Source organism: Amborella trichopoda, chromosome 3 (genome assembly GCF_054954075.1).
Source record: "Amborella trichopoda isolate Santa Cruz 75 chromosome 3, AtrichopodaSantaCruz75HAP2 v2.0, whole genome shotgun sequence".
Taxonomy (NCBI): Eukaryota; Viridiplantae; Streptophyta; class Magnoliopsida; order Amborellales; family Amborellaceae; genus Amborella; species Amborella trichopoda.
This window is the reverse complement of record NC_142338.1, coordinates 22,490,927-22,512,655: the sequence shown is the minus strand read 5'-3', so window position 1 is coordinate 22,512,655 and position 21,729 is coordinate 22,490,927. Positions and strand designations below refer to the sequence as shown.

Genomic DNA, 21,729 nt, shown 5'->3' with positions numbered 1-21,729 from the left:
GCTCGGTTTGTTACTCACATTTTTGCTTGTTCTTTTGGATTTGATGTGGAATATCAAAGATTTTATTTATTTGTTTATTTATATTGTGTGGGTTAGAGGGTTGCATGGAATTTTGGCTATGGCATTTGATTCAAAAAGGCCATGAATATATATAGGAAAATTGTTTTATGCGATCAACAAAGTTTAAATCATTCATCTTAAAGATGGAAAATTGTAGGTGTTCCATCTAAAAAAAATGGAAACTAATGGTCTGCATGCTATCTTACTAAAATTATTATTTCTAGGTTTCAAATTTTTTTATATTTATTTTATTCATGGTATCCTTAAAAAATAAATCTTAAAATCATCTCAAAAATAGATTTATTAAGAGGCCTACATTTCTAAGTTGGCACCAGTTCAATCGATTAATCATAATTTCTCCAAATGCATAATTGACAAATCGTTGCTCAGATCTAAAATGGCCAGTCCCGATAAAATACGGCGTATTTAGATGACATCCAAAAGAGAGCGAGAGATGTTGCCGCAATGTAAGGAGGTAATTTAAGAGTGGCAACGGGTTGGGCCTGGGCCAGCCATTCCTAGCCTTTACCCAGTCCTTGTCCCAGTAGGGGTGGGCCATCCCTAGCCCTTACCCAGGCGGCCAACCGGTCCATTACCAGCAGTAATTATTAGGAAAGATAAGTCAAGTAGCTGGCCCAGGCTACTTTCCAGAAGGTGCTAGTTCTAATTTCCAGAAGGATCACTTTTGGTAAAGTTAATGAAAACTGGTAGGAGCCCCCCTAAAAAAAGGGGATGAATTGTGAGAGGGATTTGTACGTGCAAGAAATGTGTGGGGAGTTTGGGCGCGTGAGGGGGTGGGGGAAGGTGGTGGTAGTGAGAGAGAGAGGGTATTGGCGGAAACACAATGCAATCAAAAGATTTGGCGAAAACAATCCATGTCTCTCTAAACCCACATGAACACACCACATAACAATAAAATAGCTTGACAACATAAAAGAAAAGAGGAAGAAGTTAATTTCAATGAAGATCTTTGATTAATTACAATGTTACAAAGAGGGTCGCCAGCATCATGACTGGGACAAGCTTTATTTCCAAGCCTGTTTTTAAGCTTCTGTTGTCCCACTATTCACCAGCAAAACGGGTTCTGCAAAATTGCAAATAGTTAAAAAGAATCAAATTTCAAATATAAATAAATAATGAACTACTGTTCACGGGTTGTCATTGTTCCCAACTGTCGCACAGCCTAAAACATAACAAATTAATATGAACTCAGGATGCAAGACGAGCGTGCTTTACTAAATCATCTTGAAACCAGTTAAAGAATCCTATTCCTAAATGTGAAGTGAGGTAAATTCCATGGAGTGAAAATGTCCAATAGAAAATCAGCCTTCACCTTTTGGAGAAGGGAAAACCCAAGATGGATACTTGGTATTGATAGCTAAGTAGTTCTACATAACTTCCGAAGTTTAGTTTTAGAGACTTTATCAGAGTGCTTGCTAACTCATAAATATTCAAAACAACCTTCCCAAATCATCGGGTGGTCTTTCGAAAACATACCCTGAGCTTCTTCTTCTTCTTCTTCTCAAGGTATGCAAGCAGCTCTTCCTGGCGCACCAGAGAATCATGTAGGGCCTGTACAGCAATAGATGTACTCACCAGAATAAGAAAATCAATCTTCGCTCACCAAAAAGGTCAAAATAATAAGAGGGGGGAGGAGAAAAGGAGGGGTGGGGGAGGGGGATGTAAAAGAGAAATGCTCCAAAAACCAAACAATTATGTAGGTCTCAAAAGAATTTCAAGTACAACCAGCAAAGTAACACATAATTTAGTGAGGGAACAGGTTAGCCAATGTACATGGGATCATATCCAGTGGCCACAAAGGGCACTCTTCAAAGATAATCAGCAGGAAATGTCCCATTGTAGATTTGCATTCCCACTCTGGACTGACTCACATGATCCTGTTGTTTCATTTGCTTTTTATAGTATTATTAGACTAAATTAGATTATACCCAGCTGGAGACATATACCCAATATTAATTAGAATTCGATGAACTCAATAGAAGGAATGATGGGGTTAGCATAGAACTTCCAATTAATGTCCAGTTTTAGAAAAGCCTCATATAAGAGCCAATTACAACATTTTACAAGGGAACTCTTCAAAGATAATCAACAGGAAATGTCCCATTGTAGATTTGCATTCCCAGTATAGCACAACTCGTATGGTTATCTTGTTTCCTTTGATTTTTATGTTTTCACTAGACAAACAATAGAGCTGGGACATACGCCACTATTATTTGATAAACACAATATCGGGAAAGACTGAGTTAGCATAGAACCTCCAATTAATTTCCAGTTTCAGAAAAGCTACTTCTATGAGCCTATTACTACTACATTTTACGTTGTGTATGTGTGACATAAAATCCTGCGACAGTGATTGGGTAAAAGGACCAGCATAGTTGGAATAGGCAAGGAAAACATTTGTAACATAACCATTGATATGCAGGGCCGACAAAAGTTCTGCAATTTTCATTTTTAAACTACTTGCATTTTCGGGTTCTCTTTTGCAAAAAGTGGCATTTCATTACTTTCCCGAAGAAAGAAACAGAATTTCAATATTGAGAATCTTGTCATTTTTGTTTGTACTTCATAATAATTAAAACTAATATGTAGGGTATTCAATTATCCAAAGTGATATTGCATAGTTGATGATCTTAATTATTTCTTTTCCTAATGTAATATTGTGCAATTTATTATTATCTTTTGCTAGTAATAGTTAAAAGAATGAGTTCATATCAGTATCAAACAAAATATACCAAGCATTCAGAGATCTTAATCATTCACCTTCTTGGTAGCCATGAGCTCTGCCTCAAGAGCATCCACACGACTAATAGCCGCATTTAGCTGTTCCTCCTTCTCAGGGGGCATCTCCAAGGGTTTTGAGCTCAGAGTGATCACCTTCTCCTCCAAATCACTAAGGCGCTTTGCTACCAATGCATAGTCTCCTCCCTCAAAAGTAGAGATCGCCATAGGCAAGCCACAATGGAGCGGATCTTTGACCATGGCACTGCCAATGCAATGGACAGGGCTGTCAGTGAAATAGAGGGATGGATCCATAATTTTCTTTGGCATGTTACGAGATACACGGAAGATAGCAACAATGCCCATGAGGAGTGCCATGAATCCAGAGAAGACGCCCAACCCTTCGGAAGCCTTGTAAGCCCCAGTTAGTGAGAGTATCCCTGAAAAAAAAGAGTTGCACACACATTATCAAAAAAAAAAATCCAATGGATAAGCACATGAACAAAGTATGAATCCTTTGTTTTGCACATAATTCATCTAGTAGTTCAGTTTATTAATTTTAAATTGATTGTTTCAGAAGGCACTATGGGTGACTTGGTATATCTTCACCTTGCCACTGCACATGACATGGCATGCCTAGTAATTTCAACAATATCACGTAAAACACAGCATGGCATACCTTTCGAGACTAAAAGTTTTTCGTCTTGTGCAAGTGCAACATTCTTCCAAGTAGCGTCAACAGCCTTATCAACCATTGGAATGTAATCATCATAATCATAGGGGCTAGGGAAGTTTCCTCTCCCAATTTGAGCCTGTTTGTCCCAAATTAAATGTCAGAAAATAGACGGGACAGAGAGAGAGAGAGAGGCTAAATTAGTATCACCAATGGGAAAAGATCATGTGAGTCTCCCTGAACATCTTTAGAATTTCTCTCTAATTTAGAAGTTTATATATAATGTCACAAGATGTGATATCAAGAGGATCATGGGAAAAATCTGCATCTGTTGAGACTAAGAAGGTATGAAAACCTGCCTCTTCATGAACAGGTGACAGCTGTGGGTGCTCAATAAAGTCCCTTGGATTTATCGGAGGCCTCATGTCTTCTGCTTCCAATACAGACTCTGGAGAGCAGACATCTCCACCCTTTCAAGTACAATAAATATTAGTAAGCGTGCTCGAGAAGATTATTTGGAATTCACAAAAATGCCCCCCACCCCCTGCTCTCTCTCTCTCTCTCTCTCTCTCTCTCTCTCCAGTGTCCATGTAAGCAAAAGCAAGATATTTGAAAGAAAGATAATCAAACCTTTGGATACTCTACGTCAGTATGAGAAATAGTCTTCTCTTCAGTGCCCGAAAAGGTGACAATTTTCCTGGAGCACTTTGCCTCACCATTGTGGACCATCTGTCCAATGGAGTAATGGGTACAAATTATTCTATTTGTTAGCATAAGTCACATAAAAGGTATGCATTAGGAAAGATGTGATAATAAAAGGGAAATCAAATGACCTTCAATATTTCAGGATCTTGCCATGGACCCTTGTCTGATCTAAGACAACCTCCGTGATCAGCACAAGTACAGCTACCACCCAGGAATTCCGGCAATTCACTGAAAAGACCAATAAAATCAGGAAATCTACCAGAAGGCTTGAGGAGATTTTAGAAAGAAGGGTTAAAATCTCATGGAACTTGGCTAGGAATGACCAAAAGTTACACAAATAAGGAAGTTCCACACATGCTGAATTGATAACAGCATGATTCACTCTATAACTTAAACAAATAATTGTGCAGCCACTGACACATAGAGGAATCTCTAGATCTACTCTACTGTTTCAAAAAAAGAAGGTTACTTGGGTAACATTTCCAATTATCCTCACTGGGATTAAGTTAATATTGTACCTGGCATCGATTACCTCAAGCAACTTGCTCTGATATTTATTTCCAAGAACCTGAGAGATAAAATACAGGGAGAAAGAGTCATTTTTCTCTAGCAATAAAAAATGAACTCCTAAGAAATGATAAAATTAATAACTTTCATGCATACATGAATCTTTGCGGTAGTTTTAGGATCAAGGAAAGTCTTTATAGTGTTCCACAGCAGTCTAAAACCAGCACCAGCATTAATGATGAACATGCGGCACAAGGTCTGCAATACACCAAACAAACCAAACATAATCTCTGTAGCCTATCTTACCAATAAATTTAAGCATAAACATGTATTTATTTGTGAAGAAGAATGTACTTCAGGATAGTTATCTCCATCAATCTTCTGGAGCCGCACAATGAGGTCCCTTGCAGCCTTGTTAAAGTTTTTCAAACCCTGAAACAAAAGGAGACAATTTAAGCAATCAAAAGAAAAAGACCCAAATTACAATCAATTAATTTTAAAGAAAAAGAAAAATTCAAAAACCCCATTTAAGTCCACATACCACGCCCTGGACATCCAAAATGGTGGTGCTCGAGTCAATGTGCTTCTTGGCAGCAATAGAACAAGCTGGGAACTTGATGGCAAAGGTCTTCTCAAACTCCTGCACATGGTATTTCACATACCGCTCCAGGGTTGTGGCTTCCATTAGTTTGTTGGGGTCAACCTTGCCTAGTCTCTCTATATAAACAGGTCTCCCATCTTTGTCTACCCCATGATGTCCTTGCGGGTAGTGTTGCAATACTTCATCGATTTCTTTAAACTCGAAATCCTATTAAAAGAATACAGAGACAACCAATTATCTAGTATAAAAGGCAAGATATAAGTTAGTATATTCCACTCAAACCAAAGATGCAACACAAATTAACACCGCATGAGCAAAATATTTAACCCAATTTGGTTACGCTACTTGATATATAAGGGTCTCAAATTGAATGTAGAATGTTATATTTAATGAAATAGGAGAGAAATAAAATCACAGATGTTTATTATACATCTTCTTGTGACACAAATGAGATCAGTTAATATATCATATTTCGCAAAATCATGGGTAACATATGTTGCACTAACTCTTAGCATGGTGTCAAAGGGTACATGTGTATCCAAAATTAGATAGTCACAGCACAGTCTCACATCAAGAGTGTCAAAGGGTACATGTGTATCAAAAATTTGATAGTCATAGCACAGTCTCATATCAATTAAACAGTTTCAAGCTATCGTATTTAAGCAGCCAACATATTGCAACCCAAAAATGCATATAACTAGCATAAACTAAATGAAAAGGTCATAGCATAAACCAAGAGAGGTCGAAACCAAGGTGGAAGCCAAACATAATCAATGAAAAAAATAACAATCCATGAGAAATTGGAAATGCACAAGGGCATATAGCATAACAGATTATTCAATACATTACCTCCATAATTGTGTCTGCACCGAATTCCTTCCTCCATTGGAGCATATCAGCCCACATCTGCTTTGCTTTCTCAATATCAAATTTCCTTGCTTTCAAGAATCTGCATCATATAAGCAACAACATTTTACAATGCAATAAACCCTAAGTACACATGGTTACTAAAAACAAAACATACATAAAAATGAAGTCAAAGATGAATGTTGATGCAAGGACGGCACAAGTAGAAGCATGTGCGTACACATGCAAGTACATGCACGTATGCCAGGTAGATAGATACATACCCATGTTACAAAGCATAATGTAGAGTGTAGCAGAAAGGATAGGATCCTGTTTATAGCAAGGATCATAAATTGAATATATTAGCCATTATTTTTCTTGTCTTTGGGCTTTGTATTTATTCCTTTTTTTTTTCCTAGGCCCTCTTGGGGTTTATGATAAAAGGTTTGTTATTCAAAAAATTACAAGTCTCTAAATTGTTGATTTCTTCCAACAAACGCTTGGATTAACTTCAAAGCTTGACACTCTCCAAATAACTAAGGAACATATCACTATCATATGTTCAAGGGTGAAGATGAATTTCCATTGCATGCAAGATCCCATAAAAGCAAAAATTGTGCATGCATGCTGCTTTTATTCACTTATTTTGCAACTAATAAGAATAAATAGGTTTGAAGGAGTTACATAGACTAAAGTGATCATTATGAGAAAAAAACATTCAAATAGGATGCCAGCGGCTAAGAGAACAATAAACAGCATAATACAAAATTTTCAGACAGGAACTAATATAGAGTTGGATTGAGTGCTCGAATTGAATTTGGGGATGTGTTGGTCTAGAGGACCTTTTTATCAGAAATTTCAGGAGTTGTTTAGAATAGAAATGATAGGATTCCCTATTTCATGTCCTTTTGCACTCAGAGAAACTGGTTGGCAGGAAAGAGGGGGTGGCTGGTGAAAGTGGTTGGTGGATGGAAAGGCTGTAAAGTGGTCGTTCTATCTGCACTCCAAGAAGGTAGTGGATAGAATGGTTTGAGATGGAGTCAGAGCTTCAAGGTATATTCCCTTTTGAGATCATATCCTTGAGATGAGTCCTGTGTTAAAGTGGCAAGAAATGTTGAAAAACTCAGATTAGGCCACCTAGGCAGCCGAGTGTCCAGGCCGCCTAAGCTGGGCAGAAGCCTAGTTCCATAGGCTGCCCATCCAGGAAAGTGGGATTCTAGGCCCCATAAATGGTGTTTGCGGGGCTGGGTTGGAAACCAAATCCCCCAAATTGATCTTAACACGTCAGAAACCATTTTTCAGAAATCCAAATAGAAAACAATGTCTTAAGTCCTTGATTTGAATCATTAGTTGCCAAACCTTGAGAAAAAATAATAAAACACAAAGTAAAAAATTTCAATAAAGAGACAAATTTAAGACCACTAAATTAGAAAAAAAAAATCCATTTGGAAGGTATAAAGGCAACAATGGTGAATACTCAATGTATGCAAAACACCAGAGCAAGGATATTCTCTGTCTTCTTTCTTAATTGAGGGATTAGAAAGGGTGGATGCTTGAACTCAGAAAAGCCCCTAAAACCATATCAGTGCTGTGCACTTTCCGGAAAGAGTATATTTGGAATAACTACAAGAATGAAATCCTCCATCCCAAAATACACACAAATACAAGGGTCATGTCCATTAACAAATGACATTTACGAATATGGCCTTTAGGAAAATGGGCTAGCAAAAAAACCTATCAGGAAGCCAATGAAGAACTAAATAATGCTTGTCAGCTATGTACTCCAGACCACCATGATCAGCTCCATTGCAATTGCACCACCCACTAAAATAGTTGAAATAAATACGAAGAAGATAGAACACAAGAGGAAAAGGAAGAATCTTACAAATATCATGGAAGCAAGAGAAGAAACAAACTTACCTCAGCATCATATGATAGTCATCATGCCTCGAAGGAAGTAATTCCTCCAAAATAAGAGCTTGACGAAAGGCATCAACAGCCTGTAACTCCTCAGCATCACGAACGTCTTCAATAGCGACAGATATAACTCTGCTCTCACTCCTACGCCTGCTCCTCTTTGTCAATGAATGTCTGAATTTTGTAGATGCACTGATTGCTTTCTTTTTAAGAGACCCAATTCTGGTCCTTCTCTCATCTTCTGAGTTCTCGACATCTGATCGTCTTTCTCTTCTCTCATCATTAAGAGAAGAAGCCTCAAGACCTGTATCAATACCAATGCAATATAGCATCTGACCATTCTTCCGAAAGAGTATAGCAAAGAACATATCTCTTAGTAAGATTAAACAATTTGACCCAAGCTAACATTCAATGAACTTACAAAAACATATCCTTGTCCCTCAAAAGTAAACAAAGTCTGACAGTTTTCAAATTAACCATCTGACTAAAAGAAATTCCAGATAAACTTAATTATTGCTATAATTAAAACAATCAATAATCATCCACATGAACAGGTTAATTTTGATTATACCATCAATAAAAGTCCTAGTTAATGCATTTCTTCCTCTCTTTCTCTAAGATCAATGGCACTAACATGGGTAATCATCAATTCATAGAGAAGGAAAAATTCAATAATTAAACTACGGGGTGGAAAGCAATCATTTGAGGCAGCCAACTTGCATACCTATACCACAGCAAGTTTCTCATTTTCTTTTAATTAGGAGTAATTTGAGGATTGAAATTCAAGCAAATTTTCCTCACTTCCATCACAAAGTTTGACATATTTATGTCCTTTATTATTAATATGTTTTTAATACAAATGTGTTCTCAAACTTGCTTGTTGATTCCATATACATGAACCTTCTCATCCAAAACAAAGAACACAATCTTCTCAAAAGATATGAGATAGTTTGACACCTTAGATGAGAAAAACTCCTGCAAACTCACAAGAACTTAAATAAATATATTTGGAGAAAAAGCCATTATAAGTTGTACCACTGATCATTTCCTGCAGGCTATTGGTTTTCTTATCATAAGCATTTAAATTTGCAATCATATTTCAAGTCCATCATATTTAAATGATATTTAAATGCATAAAAGAGAATTTAGAACTTTCAAAATAAAAACATGATGATCTCATTGAAAAATCAAATTGAATGGTTAAAAAAGGAAAAGCATTTTTACATTCTTTTCTTTTTTTTTTGTTTATACAAATGACATTTTGACTACATTGGACATAGAGTATTTAGTAGAGTCCTTTCAGAATGCATTTATGAATATCTCAAGTTTTTTAAACTCCCCAGCAAAAACAAATAAGAAAGGGAAAAGCATATCAAAGGAGGTCAACTGACTTTGGTCATGATGTTTTCATATGCTCGTATTCTAGTTTCAATTGAAAAGTAAATTCATCACCCTTTAGTCATGATAAATAGAAGTATTCTCCCTATCATATATAACAATATTCAGGTAACAATAAATGGACATCCATTGAATGAAGCAAATAACCTTACCAGGTCTTGCTAATTTATCAAGAGGTCCAGACAACAGGATTTCACTCATGATGTGTTCGACAGAGCTCGCTCTTGAAATACAACAAGGGGCAGGAGTCTTATGAACTCATCAATGACAAAAGCAAACCCTTCAAACACCTGCATATCAATTAAGGGTCACATCTGGGAAAACTATAAACCCACTTATAAACTAAGAACCAAAAAAAAACAAAAGAGAGAGAGAAACACACCCATGAATGTAAAATGCTCATTTATATGCTATCTTCACAGATATTAACTGATTAAAAGGTCACTCATGCAATTAACCCATTTAAAATAAATGAACTTGTCAACTAGTTGCAATTAGGCATGATTCACAATAATTAATATTTCAACCACATAGAATGAAAGTTTACACTTTAAGAGACGATTTTACAAAGGGTGTGGTTTGTAGAAGGCCGAGGCTCTAAACAATCAAATTAGACCCCACCTTCAAATAGTGTCGAGAAATGTGGTTTCAATATTGGAAATCTTTGTGATAGCCTTAAAATATATTTTCATATTGAATTATAAAATTTGAAGCTTCAAAATAGTGTAGATCGAGCAGATCTATGAAAACTTGAAAATTGACGGTCCAAAAATGCGTTACAAGATACATGATTTCCAAAACTTGAAATCCATTTTTTTCTCATGTCCATGCATTTTGATGTCGAGATGATCAATTTGAGGATATTCAAGCATCAAAACAACTTCTTCTAGTGAAATTTTTGAGGTAGGCTCTAATTTGATTGTTTAGAGCCTCGGCTCTATGTAAGCTTTTTCCTTTTATAAAATACCTACCGTAAGATCTATTTTATATTGTGATTTATTGGATATCAATCCTCTTTTCTTAGATGAGATGTCCCACCGCAAGGTGGAGAACTTGCTTTTAAAAATATTTTACGATCTTTGACTAAGTAAATACCCATACTAGATATATCATGTTAATCACTTCTTGCTAACATAATTCACTAATAAAAAATTGAATATTTCCTCTCATGTAGTGTCCCCAAATGATATATTAACTCTTAGATCTCACCTATTAAGTTCAAATTCCAAGTGGGACAATCCAATACGCATGTAAAAAAGATCTAGAAATTATGCTCGTGCATAGTTGCTATTGTGCATCAATGCATTCCAAAAAGAGAAAATCCAATACAAATGGAACATAAACCATGTTGGCAGCCAAGAAAATGCAGATAATGAAAATTTTCCAAATAATAGCAATGTAAAAAGATTTAATTATCACAAATATCCAATATATATCTAAATAATAAAGAACATGTACTATAATTAATATGCTTTGAATAAAATCATCATTGTTAAAGCCTTCTCTCAACTAATTGGTGTCAGCTACATGAATCCTGGTCCGCTATTCTGCTCTACATGTCACTTACGAGGAACACCCTAACGTAAGCACATATTGCATATTCCGGATTCAAATAACTAACATAAAAGACAACCAATGAATCCAATATAAAATGATGTAAAAAAACAAAAAATCCAATATAAACCATCAAGACTATAAGTAACTAACACTTAAATAAAAAAGACATATTAGTTGTCACTTCACTATCAATAAAGCAACATAAAAGCATAACCAGAACTGAAGCAAACCCAGTTACATCTTAACCAATGCTACCAATGGATATGAGGCATGATGGGTGGTTAAGATGCAGCAGTTGGAAAAATTTTTGGGTGCATCCTGCTCATAAAATACAGCCTACAATTTATCCATACAAAAGAGTTACATTGAGTAATCCAAACTTCATCCAATTCTCTATGAAATCTCATTAAATCATTTCTTGATTCCATATAATTAATAATCTAATATCCGATCCTCAACAACAACAACAACAACAACAACAACAACAACAACAACAACAACAACAACAACAACAACAACAACAATAATAATAATAATAATAACAACAATAGAAATAATAATAAGAGAGCGGTTTATAAAAGGTGTACACCTTCAATAATCAATGTAAGGCATACCTTAAAACTTTACCACAAGATTCAACTTTTGGTGCCAAAAACCTGACAATGCCCTGAGAATCTATTTCTATGCCTAATTATAAAATTTAAAGTTCCAAAAATGGTGTAGATCAAGCAGACCTATAAACATTTGAAAATCTTGAAAATGGACGGTTCAAATAATGTGCTTCAAGATGCACCACTTTTAGGACTTGAAAGCCCTTTTTTCATATCGAAACATCTCAAGGTTGAGATGATCAATTTGAGGGTTTTCCAGTGTCGGAGCAACCTTTCCAACATGTTCTGCGGTGCACCTTACTTCTCAAGAATAAGGCCAACACCTTATATAAACTTTTTCCTAATAATAACATGGAGAATAAAGACAATTATATTTAGATGCACAAAAGTAATGATCGATAATGATCAGGGAGAACTTTGCAAAGTCTCTAAATCATATTGTATACTGTGTATGATGCCAAAAGAACAAAACATTCCTAGTCAATTTCAGAAAGTTCAATGATAAAACCAAAAATTAGAAACCTGCAAACAAAGAATTGAAAATTGAGATGGGTCTATGGTTCTAATAAATTGAGCAAGCTAACGCAACAAATTTCAATTTCCGGAAAAATATAAGAAAAATGATTAAAGTGTTATACAAAAGGCTAAGAATTCGATTCCGAAGTCTAAGCATCGAGAGGATGGAACCTGCGTGCCATTGGGCCCCAACACTCAAACGTATGCAAATTTATTCCACATTTTCACAAACAAATGCAAATGCAAGGAGAAGCCCAATATACGAAATTCGTGTCCCATAAAACACAAAACAATATAAGAGCAATCCTTACTCTTTAGAGGTAGTTCAGAATTAAGATTCAAATAACAAGTAACACTTACATAAAGGAAAAACAAACAAAATTCACGATATATGCTGTTTTCATGATTCAGAGTACTCATATTAGTATCAATCCCGAATAAGAGATGAATAACATGAAATTCACAAGTAGGAAAATCATGAAAAATAATAGAGAGAGAGGGAGAAATCATTCACAAGAAATAGATAAATAACATTACAATTCACAATTAAAAAGAATAAGGTTCATAGGAGCTACAGATGGATAGGGGCAGAAGATCGTTCAAAATTCAAATGATGAATTAAAATTCACAGATGAATTAAAATTCACAGATGAATTACATGTAATTGCATGCCAAAAAGATTGCAGAGATAGAGAGAGAAAGGGAGAGAGAGGGAGGGAGGGAGGGAGGGAGGGAGGGAGGGAGAGGAATACCTCAGAGAGAAATGAGGGAGATGGAAGGCCAATTGTGTGTAAATAACAATAATAACAAAAAGCAATAAGGGTGTAAATTGGGGCCATGAGAGAGAGAGGTTCTTCGTTTTGCAACGGCCCTAAGGCCACGGACAGTGAGGCTTCCACGATGGTGGAAACTGTTGACGCAGTCTCCGTACTAATCGCCATCGCCTCTTTCTCTCTACAGTTTTCTTACAAAGCTCGAAATCCTAGCTACCTGTTATTAGCACATGCATACGAAATGCCCGTCACTCCATCCAATACAAAAAACGGTCACATACCTGAGATACACATTGTTTCATGCGGGGCGTCATTTCTACAATATGCGGTCCAGAGGTATAAATGTCTACCTTACAGACATGCGGTCCAGAGGTATAAATGTCTACCTTACCGACATGTAAATAGGTCGTCTGTCTAAAAAGAATTATAATTAACCATCTAAATGTTTTTTTTAATATAATAATTATTTTTAGTTTTAAAATTTTTTTTTTTTTTATATTCATGATATTCATGTTAAAAATGAGTATATTATCTAAAAATTAAAATCAAATTATATTTAAAATAGATATTTGGCCACATGCTAACAGCGTTCATAAACTAATAATAAAATACAATAGAAACTTAAAAAACGCCCTCCTTTAGAGTCACATTCAATAAATTTGGACTGCGAATTCTGAAACATGAATCTCTCACTCTCTCTCATCCTTTATAGTTACATTCAATAAATGTGGACTGCGAATTCTGAAACCTGAATCTCGCACTCTCTGTCATCTCCTTGGTGTTTTAATTTACAGTTAATTAGCTATCTTCTCTTTCTCCCTCCTTCGATATTTCAGTCAACTAATTTAGTTGGCAGCACGTCGTTTGAAATTAAAGGACGAAACATGAAAAGAAGAGTGAGAATCTTTTGCTCCTTATGGAACGCAGTATAATTTTTTTTAAATTACTAGGGCTGTCAGCCGGCTGGCCAGCCCCACCCTAGCCAATCCTGATCCCTATACCCGAAAAGGGCTAAAGAGGCCATAGGGCGAGGCCAAATGGAAAAAGATGAAAAAATAAAAGAAAAATATAAAGGATAAAATGGTCAGGCCGGACGGGTCTAGACAGCCTAGCCTCTGGCTCGGCTGAGGCCCTAATTTTTTGGGCCAGGTTGGGCCACTCGGCCCATTGCCACCCCTAATGAATGTTTATGAATATTTATAGAATTTCAAATTTAGAGGTGTGACCTACTTAATCTAATTGACTTAATAAAAAAAGGAATTTTTAATACAAATCCTAGAAGTGCATGAAAAAATTCACACCTTAAAATTGCATAATAACGGTCTAATTTTTATGAGTTAGACGTGGGAGTCTGATACCAATGCTCAAATGAATGAGCTACAGCTCAATGATCGGTGCACGTCAATGCCCCGTCCAAATCGATTTTCGGCGGTCCCTTTATGGATCTATAACCTAGCGGCCCATTTGGTTATGTAGAAATGGGTTTATCTGAAATGCGTTTACATGGATAATGGGCATTTCTGCAGTTGGAATGGATAACGGGCGTTTCTGCAGTTGGGATGCGGTTAAGAGATGAGATTTTAATCTTTGCATGGGTAACGGTATCCATGTTTTGAGGCAACTTAGAGATGTGTATTCCACCAAAATAATAATAAAATTATTATTATTATGAAAAATGTTATATAGGGTTGTAACCTTAAAGCAATGGTTTAAAAACTGGATCGGTGACCCGGATCGGGCTTTTCAAAAACCGATCCGGATCGGCGAATCGGCGGTCCGGATCGGAATCGGGTGAATCGGTCAGAATAAAGCTTCAAAAAAATCCGAAAAAATTATTAAAATTCATTATAAATATTGTTTTTTAGGAATTCAATAAAAAATGAGGGTACTCCATTAAGAATTTTCATGTTTTTGGATGAATATGCGAATATTGATATGTTCTTTCCCTGCATGAACCGTCATTCAACATTTAATTTACATCACACAAAAGGATAAACATAGAATTATCATGGAATAAGTATATCAACATACATGGACTACAATAAAGCATAAAATTAATAACATACGATCTAAAAATAAAATGATAGACGACGTTGTTGTTCTTCTTGGTCACGCTGGTGCCATTGATTGAATTCGTTTGACAATTCATTGATTCGATCTAAAAACAAATCATCGATATTAGCGGGCGTCTGACTATTCCCAAATCCCTGAGTGTTAGTGTTTTGTTGTGTTCCCAGTCCAAAATCCCCGAAGCTTGTCCATCCTTCATGCTCACCTGCACTGTCGTGCTCATCCCTACACTGTTGCTGTTGGGACTCGATATGTGAATAATATGGCTGGGATAGACCCCCTTCCCACTCTCCCTCATTTGGTGCAATATCATCGACATATTGTGGATACATTGGCTGGCTGCTTCCTCTTTCATGCCGCTCATCAGTTTCTTCAATATCTTCATCACCGATAGCCTCAAGGAACGCTCTCTTGTGCAACACTGGCTCCTCCTCTTCGACTACCCATCGGTCTGCTGTGTCTATGACAAATATTGTGTCTAAGTCTATCGGCCCATAGTCTTCAAGCTTCCTTCTTATTTGTCGCTCTCTGAGGTTTAAATTATAATGAACGTAGACTAGTTTATGAAGCTTCTCAGAAGCGAGTCGATTCCTTCTAGTAGTGTGCAACCATTGGAACGTACTCCAGTTGCGCTCACAGCCAGTAGCAGAACATGTTTGGGAGAGCACCTTGATTGCTATCCTCTTTAGGTGAGGTGCATCAGTACCATATATCTCCCACCATTCAGCTGGATTAAAATGTAAAAAGCATTATAAGGGCAAGAACAATTCATAAGATTAAATATATGAATAAACAAAATATTAGCGAGGGGATAACCTGGATCCATCATAGTTCGAGAATTTCTGGCAAGTCTAGTTCCGAAGGATCCTATAGCATCCCTATACATAGCAAGCTAAAACAAATATATTACGTTTTAGTGCATTATTCCTCACAAATATAACAACTCAATGAAGTTCTTACCCAAACATTAAATAATACCTATTGTATTGCTGCTACTTGGTTTCGATGGCTTCTCTCCAACCTTGCAATAATGTATCTGACCCCTTCCATAATCTTGTGGGGTTGTTCAGGTGTCAAATAGAAAAATTTTGGGTTGAAGTAGTAACCTAAAAAATATATAGGTAGAAAAATGTCATTTACAATTTCATAAAAAAATGATTTAAACTGAAACATTGTAACGATATAAACATATATTTACCAGCATAATGAATTGGACGTCCGAATTTGGTGTTCCACCTCTTTTCTATAATCTCGATCACTTTGCTAGCAAAATTACACTTCTCCCCAATAGCTGATTTCGCCCTCTCAATACCTTCATAAATGATACCCATGGTAGCTTTCTTATCAGCATCCACCATTCTTAACACCGTGACCAAAGGGGCAGTGGCCTCTACAACACTGGAACATCGAGACCAGAACAGCCTATTTGAGATTATGTTATCCACTTTTACACCGGTACTGGACTTCGAGAGGCGGTCATTTAACCACTCTTCACAAGTAAACAATCTCTTTAATGCACCTTCAGATTGTCGAATGGAGTCCACAGCTAAGTAATCGGTCGCAAAGCGGGTTATGGCAGGCCTGATTATCTCTTTTTTCTTAGAGTGTTCTCTAAACAGAAATAATATTTTCGAGTGGTTGTATATAAATCTCGACACCAACCTTGCTTCATCTAGAGTCTCCTTCACAATTTTGATCTCACCGATTTCCTCTAACATAAGATCGATGCTGTGCGCAGCACACGGGGTCCATACTAGATGCTTCCTCTTATCCATCAACTTGCTGCCCGCAGAAACACATGCACGCGCATTGTCCGTAATAAACTGGACTACATGCTTATCCCCCACCTCCTCCACTATCTGATCATATAGTCGTACGTAGAAGTTTGCATCCTTCTTCGTCCCTGATACGTCTTTGCTAGACAAAAAAGCTGTACCTTTTGGGGAATAGGCCAAGAAGTTTAAAAACTCCTTTTTGCTAACTTTATTCAACCAACCATCACTCATGAGAGTAATTCCTGTCCTTGGCCAACTCTGTTTATATTCTTCAATCCACTTTTTAACTTCCTCTACCTCTTCGTCTAATATTGGCCCACTGAGCTCATATGCCGTCGGGGGTTTTACCTCGGGCCCGGCTCTCTGGATTGCACTAACCATAGGTGGAAAATATGGGCTATTGGCTGCATCAAAGGGAATCCCTTTATCGTAGAACCATTTACCAACATATCTCCCTAACATGTTTCTTGTACCTTTAACCATGCCTTTTAAGGTCATCTGTTGTGACTTAGGCTTTGAGAGAAATGGGTCTTTACGACCATGACCTGCAATACTGGCACTCCTAGGTAACTTAGAAACAATTTCTTCAACAACTGATTCTTCTTGATACATATTTCCACCAACCTCTCCATACATATTTGAGCTGGGCCCGCCATACATGCTCGAGCTGGACCCGCCATGCATATCTGAACTAGGCCCACCATGCATATCGGAGCTAGGCCCACCATGCATGTCTGAGCTAGACCCACCAGGCATTCTAAACCCACATTCCCTCTGATATTGTTCATATAAACTCAATCTTGTGGCCATGTCCAGCTCATTATTATATTGCTCTTTTAGGTCATAATTATATTGCTCTTCTGTATCATTCCTGCTTGATAGTGTATATAAACTAGCTATCTCCTCATTCATCCTATGTTTGGCAATTTTTTTACCTTTGCTAGCATTAAGAATTGCCACCATCTATTTTTTTACATTACTAGGGACACTAGTGCATGCAGAAACTTCTCCCTTAACCCCTGCCAAATGTTGCTTGAACCTATGTACCCCACTACTTATCACTCTTTGACAGTAATTACAAATAATTTTGTCTTTCTTGTTGGGATCAAGTCTGACCCCATGTTGCCATGCAGGGTCTTCTGTAGATCTTGACATGATTCAACTGTTTTAAGATGTAAAAAGTTTAAATTAACCTGACAGTTCAAAAAGAAAAATAATCACAATATGTAGTGATAATATGTTGCGGTAGTTCATGTAGTCATATTCGTTGTTATTTGTTATTGCTAAATACCTTTTTTGACAATAATATTTCGTACATATCAATTACAAACATTTAGAATAATACAAAATGCAAGCTCCAAACATGGCTACAACTCAATTATCAAGAACATACATTTTTTGCATTAAAAAATTAATAATAAAAACAATTCTTCAAAGAGCCGGCTAACATCAGCCATTCCAACTTAAAAATCCATGAACAACAGATAAAAGAAATACAGTTTTGTATTGAAAATATAATAACATGCATTTTTTTGCATAAATAATCCATCAACATACAATTTTTTCAACAAAAACTTTAACAATAAAAATTTAAAATATGGTTTAATACCTCATGATAATTAAAACCTTGTCACGATTTTCACATCTTTTCGGAAAATCATCAATTTTCAAAAAATTCGATCATGAAAAAAAAAAAAAAAAAATTACAGCAAACTCAAACAATAAAAATTAAAAATTAGGTTTAAATGTTTAATACATCATGATAATCAAAACTTTATCACGATTTTCACATCTTTTCGAAAAATCATCATTTTTCAAAAAATTCGATCATGGATAAAAAGAAATAAAAAAAAAAAAGTACAGCAAATTTTCAAAAAATTCGATCATGGATTAAAAAAAAATTAACAAATTTTCAAAAAGTTCGATAATGGATTAAAAAAAAAAATTCATAAATTTTCTAAAAATTCGATCATGGATTACAAAAAATTCGATCATGGATTACATAAAATTCGATCATGGATTACATAAAATTCGATCATGGATTACATAAAATTTGATCATGGATTACAAAAAAAAAAAAAAACATAAAAAAACAAAAAATTTGATCGTGGATTACAAGAACAAAAAAAAACAATTCCATCATGGATTACAAAAAATTCAATCATGGGTTACAAAAAAAAAGAAAACACAAAAAATTCGATCATGGATTACAAGTAAAAAAAACAAACATTTTGATCATGGATTACAAAAAAGTTGATCATGGATTACAGAAAATTCTATCATGGATTACAAAAAATTCTATCATGGATTACATAAAATTCGATCATGGATTACAAAAAAGTCGATCATGGATTACAGAAAATTCTATCATGGATTACAAAAAATTCGTTCATGGATTACATAAAATTCGATCATGCATTACAAAAAAAAAAAACAAAAAAAAACAAAAAAAAACAAAAAATTCTATCGTGGATTACTAAAAAAGAAAAAAACAATTACATCATGGATAACAAAAAATTCAATCATAGATTACAAAAAACTCTATCATGGGTTACATAAAAAACAAAAAACAAAAAATTCGATCATGGATTACAAAAAAAAACAAACATTTCGATCATGGATTACAAAACATTCGATCATGGATTACAAAAAATTCTATCATGGGTTACAAAAATAAAAAATAAAAAATAAAATTCGATCATGGATTACAAGAAAAAAAAACAAATATTTTGATCATGGATTACAAAAAATTCGATCATAGATAACAAAAAATTCTATCATGGGCTACAAAAAAAAAAAAAAAAAAAAAAAAAAAAATTTGTTCTTCACAGAGTCGTTTTACATAAGCGATTTTAACTCAAAAATTCACCTCCAAGTGAATAAATTACATCCAATTGACTATATTTTCTGATAAACAACAATATAAGGAATCAAAAACCTAAATTTTTAACACATTATTTCTAATATATCATGAAAACAAAATCAAAAGGCGGAAAAAAAAAAAAAAACAGCGGAATTTTTTTCCGCAGACATCTCACTGTTCATATCAAATTTCTTGCTGTAATTGATCAGATTACGTAAAATTGAAAATTTTAAATCATACTAGACACAATAAAGATTAAAAACCCTAATTATTGAACTCATTTTGTTCAAAATATGCCATGAAATAAATCAAATGGCGGAAAAACAAAAAAACCCAAAGTTCTTACCTGTTTTTGTGAACCGAAGCCTTCAATCTCCAAAAAAGTCTGTTTTTCTCAACGATTATCACAAATTAGTAACAAAATCTTTTGATTCACAGCTTTAAGATCAATATGCCTACAAATTTTGAAAGATTCATGCCCTATTTGGCATGAAATTTCAGAAATGGCGGAAACCCTAAACCCCGAATTTTTCTTGATCCAAAAACAACCAATTTTTCCACCATTAAATCGTTAAAAAAGCTTAATAAAGCTGTTTACAGCCTGAAAAACAGATCACGTGCCGAAAAAAACAAAAAAAATGATCAAAAAATGACAAATTTGAAAAAAATCCGTGAAGAACACTGTGCAACCCGTGTTCTTCACGGACTCGCCGATTCCGCACAGTGAATCGGCTAGTCACTATGCGGAATCGTCCGGTTCTCTCTAGAACCGGACGATTCCCGGTTTTTGAACCGATCCGGTCCCTTTTTCGTGAATTTCGAGTCGAACCGGGCGAGTCCGGTTCGACTCGGCGATTTTTTAAACGCTGCCTTAAATTGTAGAATTAAAGATACACCTCAAAAATCCAACAGAAAATGTTGTTTAAATGTTGAAAAACCCTCTAATTAATCATCTCGATATCGAGAAGTATGAATATGAAAACAAAAATAAAACATTTTGAGTCCCAAAATAGTATATCTTGCAACACATGATTTAGACCTTCCATTTTTCAAGATTTTCATAAGTTTATAAATATATTTGATTTTAACCATTATTGGAGTTTAAAATTTATAACTAGAGATCGAAATAAATATCCAGATAATCCTAAGAGTGTTTTACTCCAAAATTACATGTTATGATAAATTTTCAAGATTTTCATAAGTTTATAAGTCTATTTGATTTTAACCATTATTGGAGTTTAAAATTTTATAACTAGAGATGGAAATAAGTATCCAGATAATCCTAAGAATGTTTTACTCCAAAATTACATGTTATGATAAATTTTGGATGTGCACCTTAATTGGATTGTTTAATATTGCAACCTTATACAAACCACACCTTTTTATTATTATAATTATTATTACCAAAAGTCTTATGATGCATTTATGCTCCCACCTGGTACCGTACGGGCCCTAAGATCTACACTTATCTGAAATCTGACCCAATGCTAGATTGCACAAACTGGACTTGGAAACTAGCCAAGGGCCTCTATTGGGCTCTGCCATTCTATGAGCGTCTTCTTCTTTGCGTATGGCGTTGCTGCTCCCTTTAACAGCATCCACTAATTCAGAACTTAATTTGAAAGCCATATTTTGACCTAAGAGCAAAAAAAAAAAAAAGCTCGCAATGGATTTAGGATAATCAAGCTCGAATTGATATCTTCCACCACGTCAAGGTGACACTTTACGTTAGAGTTATATCCCTTCCTTGCACCTATCGAGAAATAGAATTGACTAATCCTAAGATAAAGGTTTGGGTTGGTTCGATGGTTCTTTATGCATTAGTTGTTTTTTATCCCTCTGATCCCGTTTTTTGTCCAATGTGGAGACAAGGTATGTTCGAGTAACCGAGAAACAGGCCGGTTCACCTGGCCTGATTAGGTAGGTCCTGACCGGGCAAAAAAGTGTTAAAAAAATTACAAACAAAATCTTAAAAATATAAAAAGTATATTTAAAGCATAATCAAACAAAACATGTCCAAATGAATTTGAAAAATAGTGAAAACAATGGATTTTTAAATAATCGATTTGTACCCAAGATATTTTAGAAATAATCCAAAAACCAAAAGGAAAAACATAA

At 35.3% G+C, this 21,729-nt stretch overlaps 2 protein-coding genes across 5 annotated transcripts; both read right to left on the bottom strand.

Annotated features, from left to right (window-relative positions):
• Positions 1 to 890: 890 nt before the first annotated feature.
• LOC18437262 (phosphatidylinositol/phosphatidylcholine transfer protein SFH8) lies at positions 891 to 12,920 on the bottom strand. Of its 4 annotated transcripts, none has more exons than XM_088860341.1 (15): positions 12,789 to 12,920; positions 9,599 to 9,736; positions 8,052 to 8,352; positions 6,135 to 6,234; positions 5,226 to 5,492; positions 5,039 to 5,116; positions 4,841 to 4,942; positions 4,696 to 4,745; positions 4,306 to 4,405; positions 4,103 to 4,201; positions 3,832 to 3,942; positions 3,479 to 3,611; positions 2,842 to 3,239; positions 1,558 to 1,632; positions 891 to 1,144 (listed from the first exon to the last, which is right to left on the bottom strand). In XM_088860341.1, exons 2-15 carry the CDS (start codon positions 9,645 to 9,647, stop codon positions 1,127 to 1,129), a joined length of 1,881 nt encoding a protein of 626 aa, XP_088716467.1. In that variant the 5' UTR covers positions 9,648 to 9,736; positions 12,789 to 12,920; the 3' UTR covers positions 891 to 1,126. The 4 variants fall into 4 exon arrangements, with proteins under 4 accessions (XP_088716467.1, XP_020524761.1, XP_088716466.1 ...); XM_020669102.2 differs by having other exon boundaries at positions 12,883 to 12,920; XM_088860340.1 differs by lacking the exon at positions 891 to 1,144 and having other exon boundaries at positions 1,402 to 1,632.
• A 1,728-nt stretch (positions 12,921 to 14,648) lies between these two features.
• LOC148782809 (uncharacterized) lies at positions 14,649 to 16,706 on the bottom strand. Its single transcript, XM_088862280.1, has 3 exons — positions 16,172 to 16,706; positions 15,790 to 16,079; positions 14,649 to 15,700 (listed from the first exon to the last, which is right to left on the bottom strand). Exons 2-3 carry the CDS (start codon positions 15,857 to 15,859, stop codon positions 14,973 to 14,975), a joined length of 798 nt encoding a protein of 265 aa, XP_088718406.1. The 5' UTR covers positions 15,860 to 16,079; positions 16,172 to 16,706; the 3' UTR covers positions 14,649 to 14,972.
• Positions 16,707 to 21,729: the final 5,023 nt, after the last annotated feature.

Coding starts and splice junctions, on each gene's coding strand:
- LOC18437262 (XM_088860340.1), bottom strand. CDS start 9,647: ATGAGTGAAATCCTGTTGTCTGGACCTCTTGATAAATTAGCAAGACCT. Junction 3,612..3,831: donor TGTCACCTGTTCATGAAGAG/GCAGGTTTTCAT, acceptor TGGGACAAACAG/GCTCAAATTGGGAGAGGAAA. Junction 3,240..3,478: donor AAAACTTTTAGTCTCGAAAG/GTATGCCATGCT, acceptor CTTTTTTTTCAG/GGATACTCTCACTAACTGGG.
- LOC148782809 (XM_088862280.1), bottom strand. CDS start 15,859: ATGTATAGGGATGCTATAGGATCCTTCGGAACTAGACTTGCCAGAAAT. Junction 15,701..15,789: donor TCGAACTATGATGGATCCAG/GTTATCCCCTCG, acceptor ATTTTAATCCAG/CTGAATGGTGGGAGATATAT.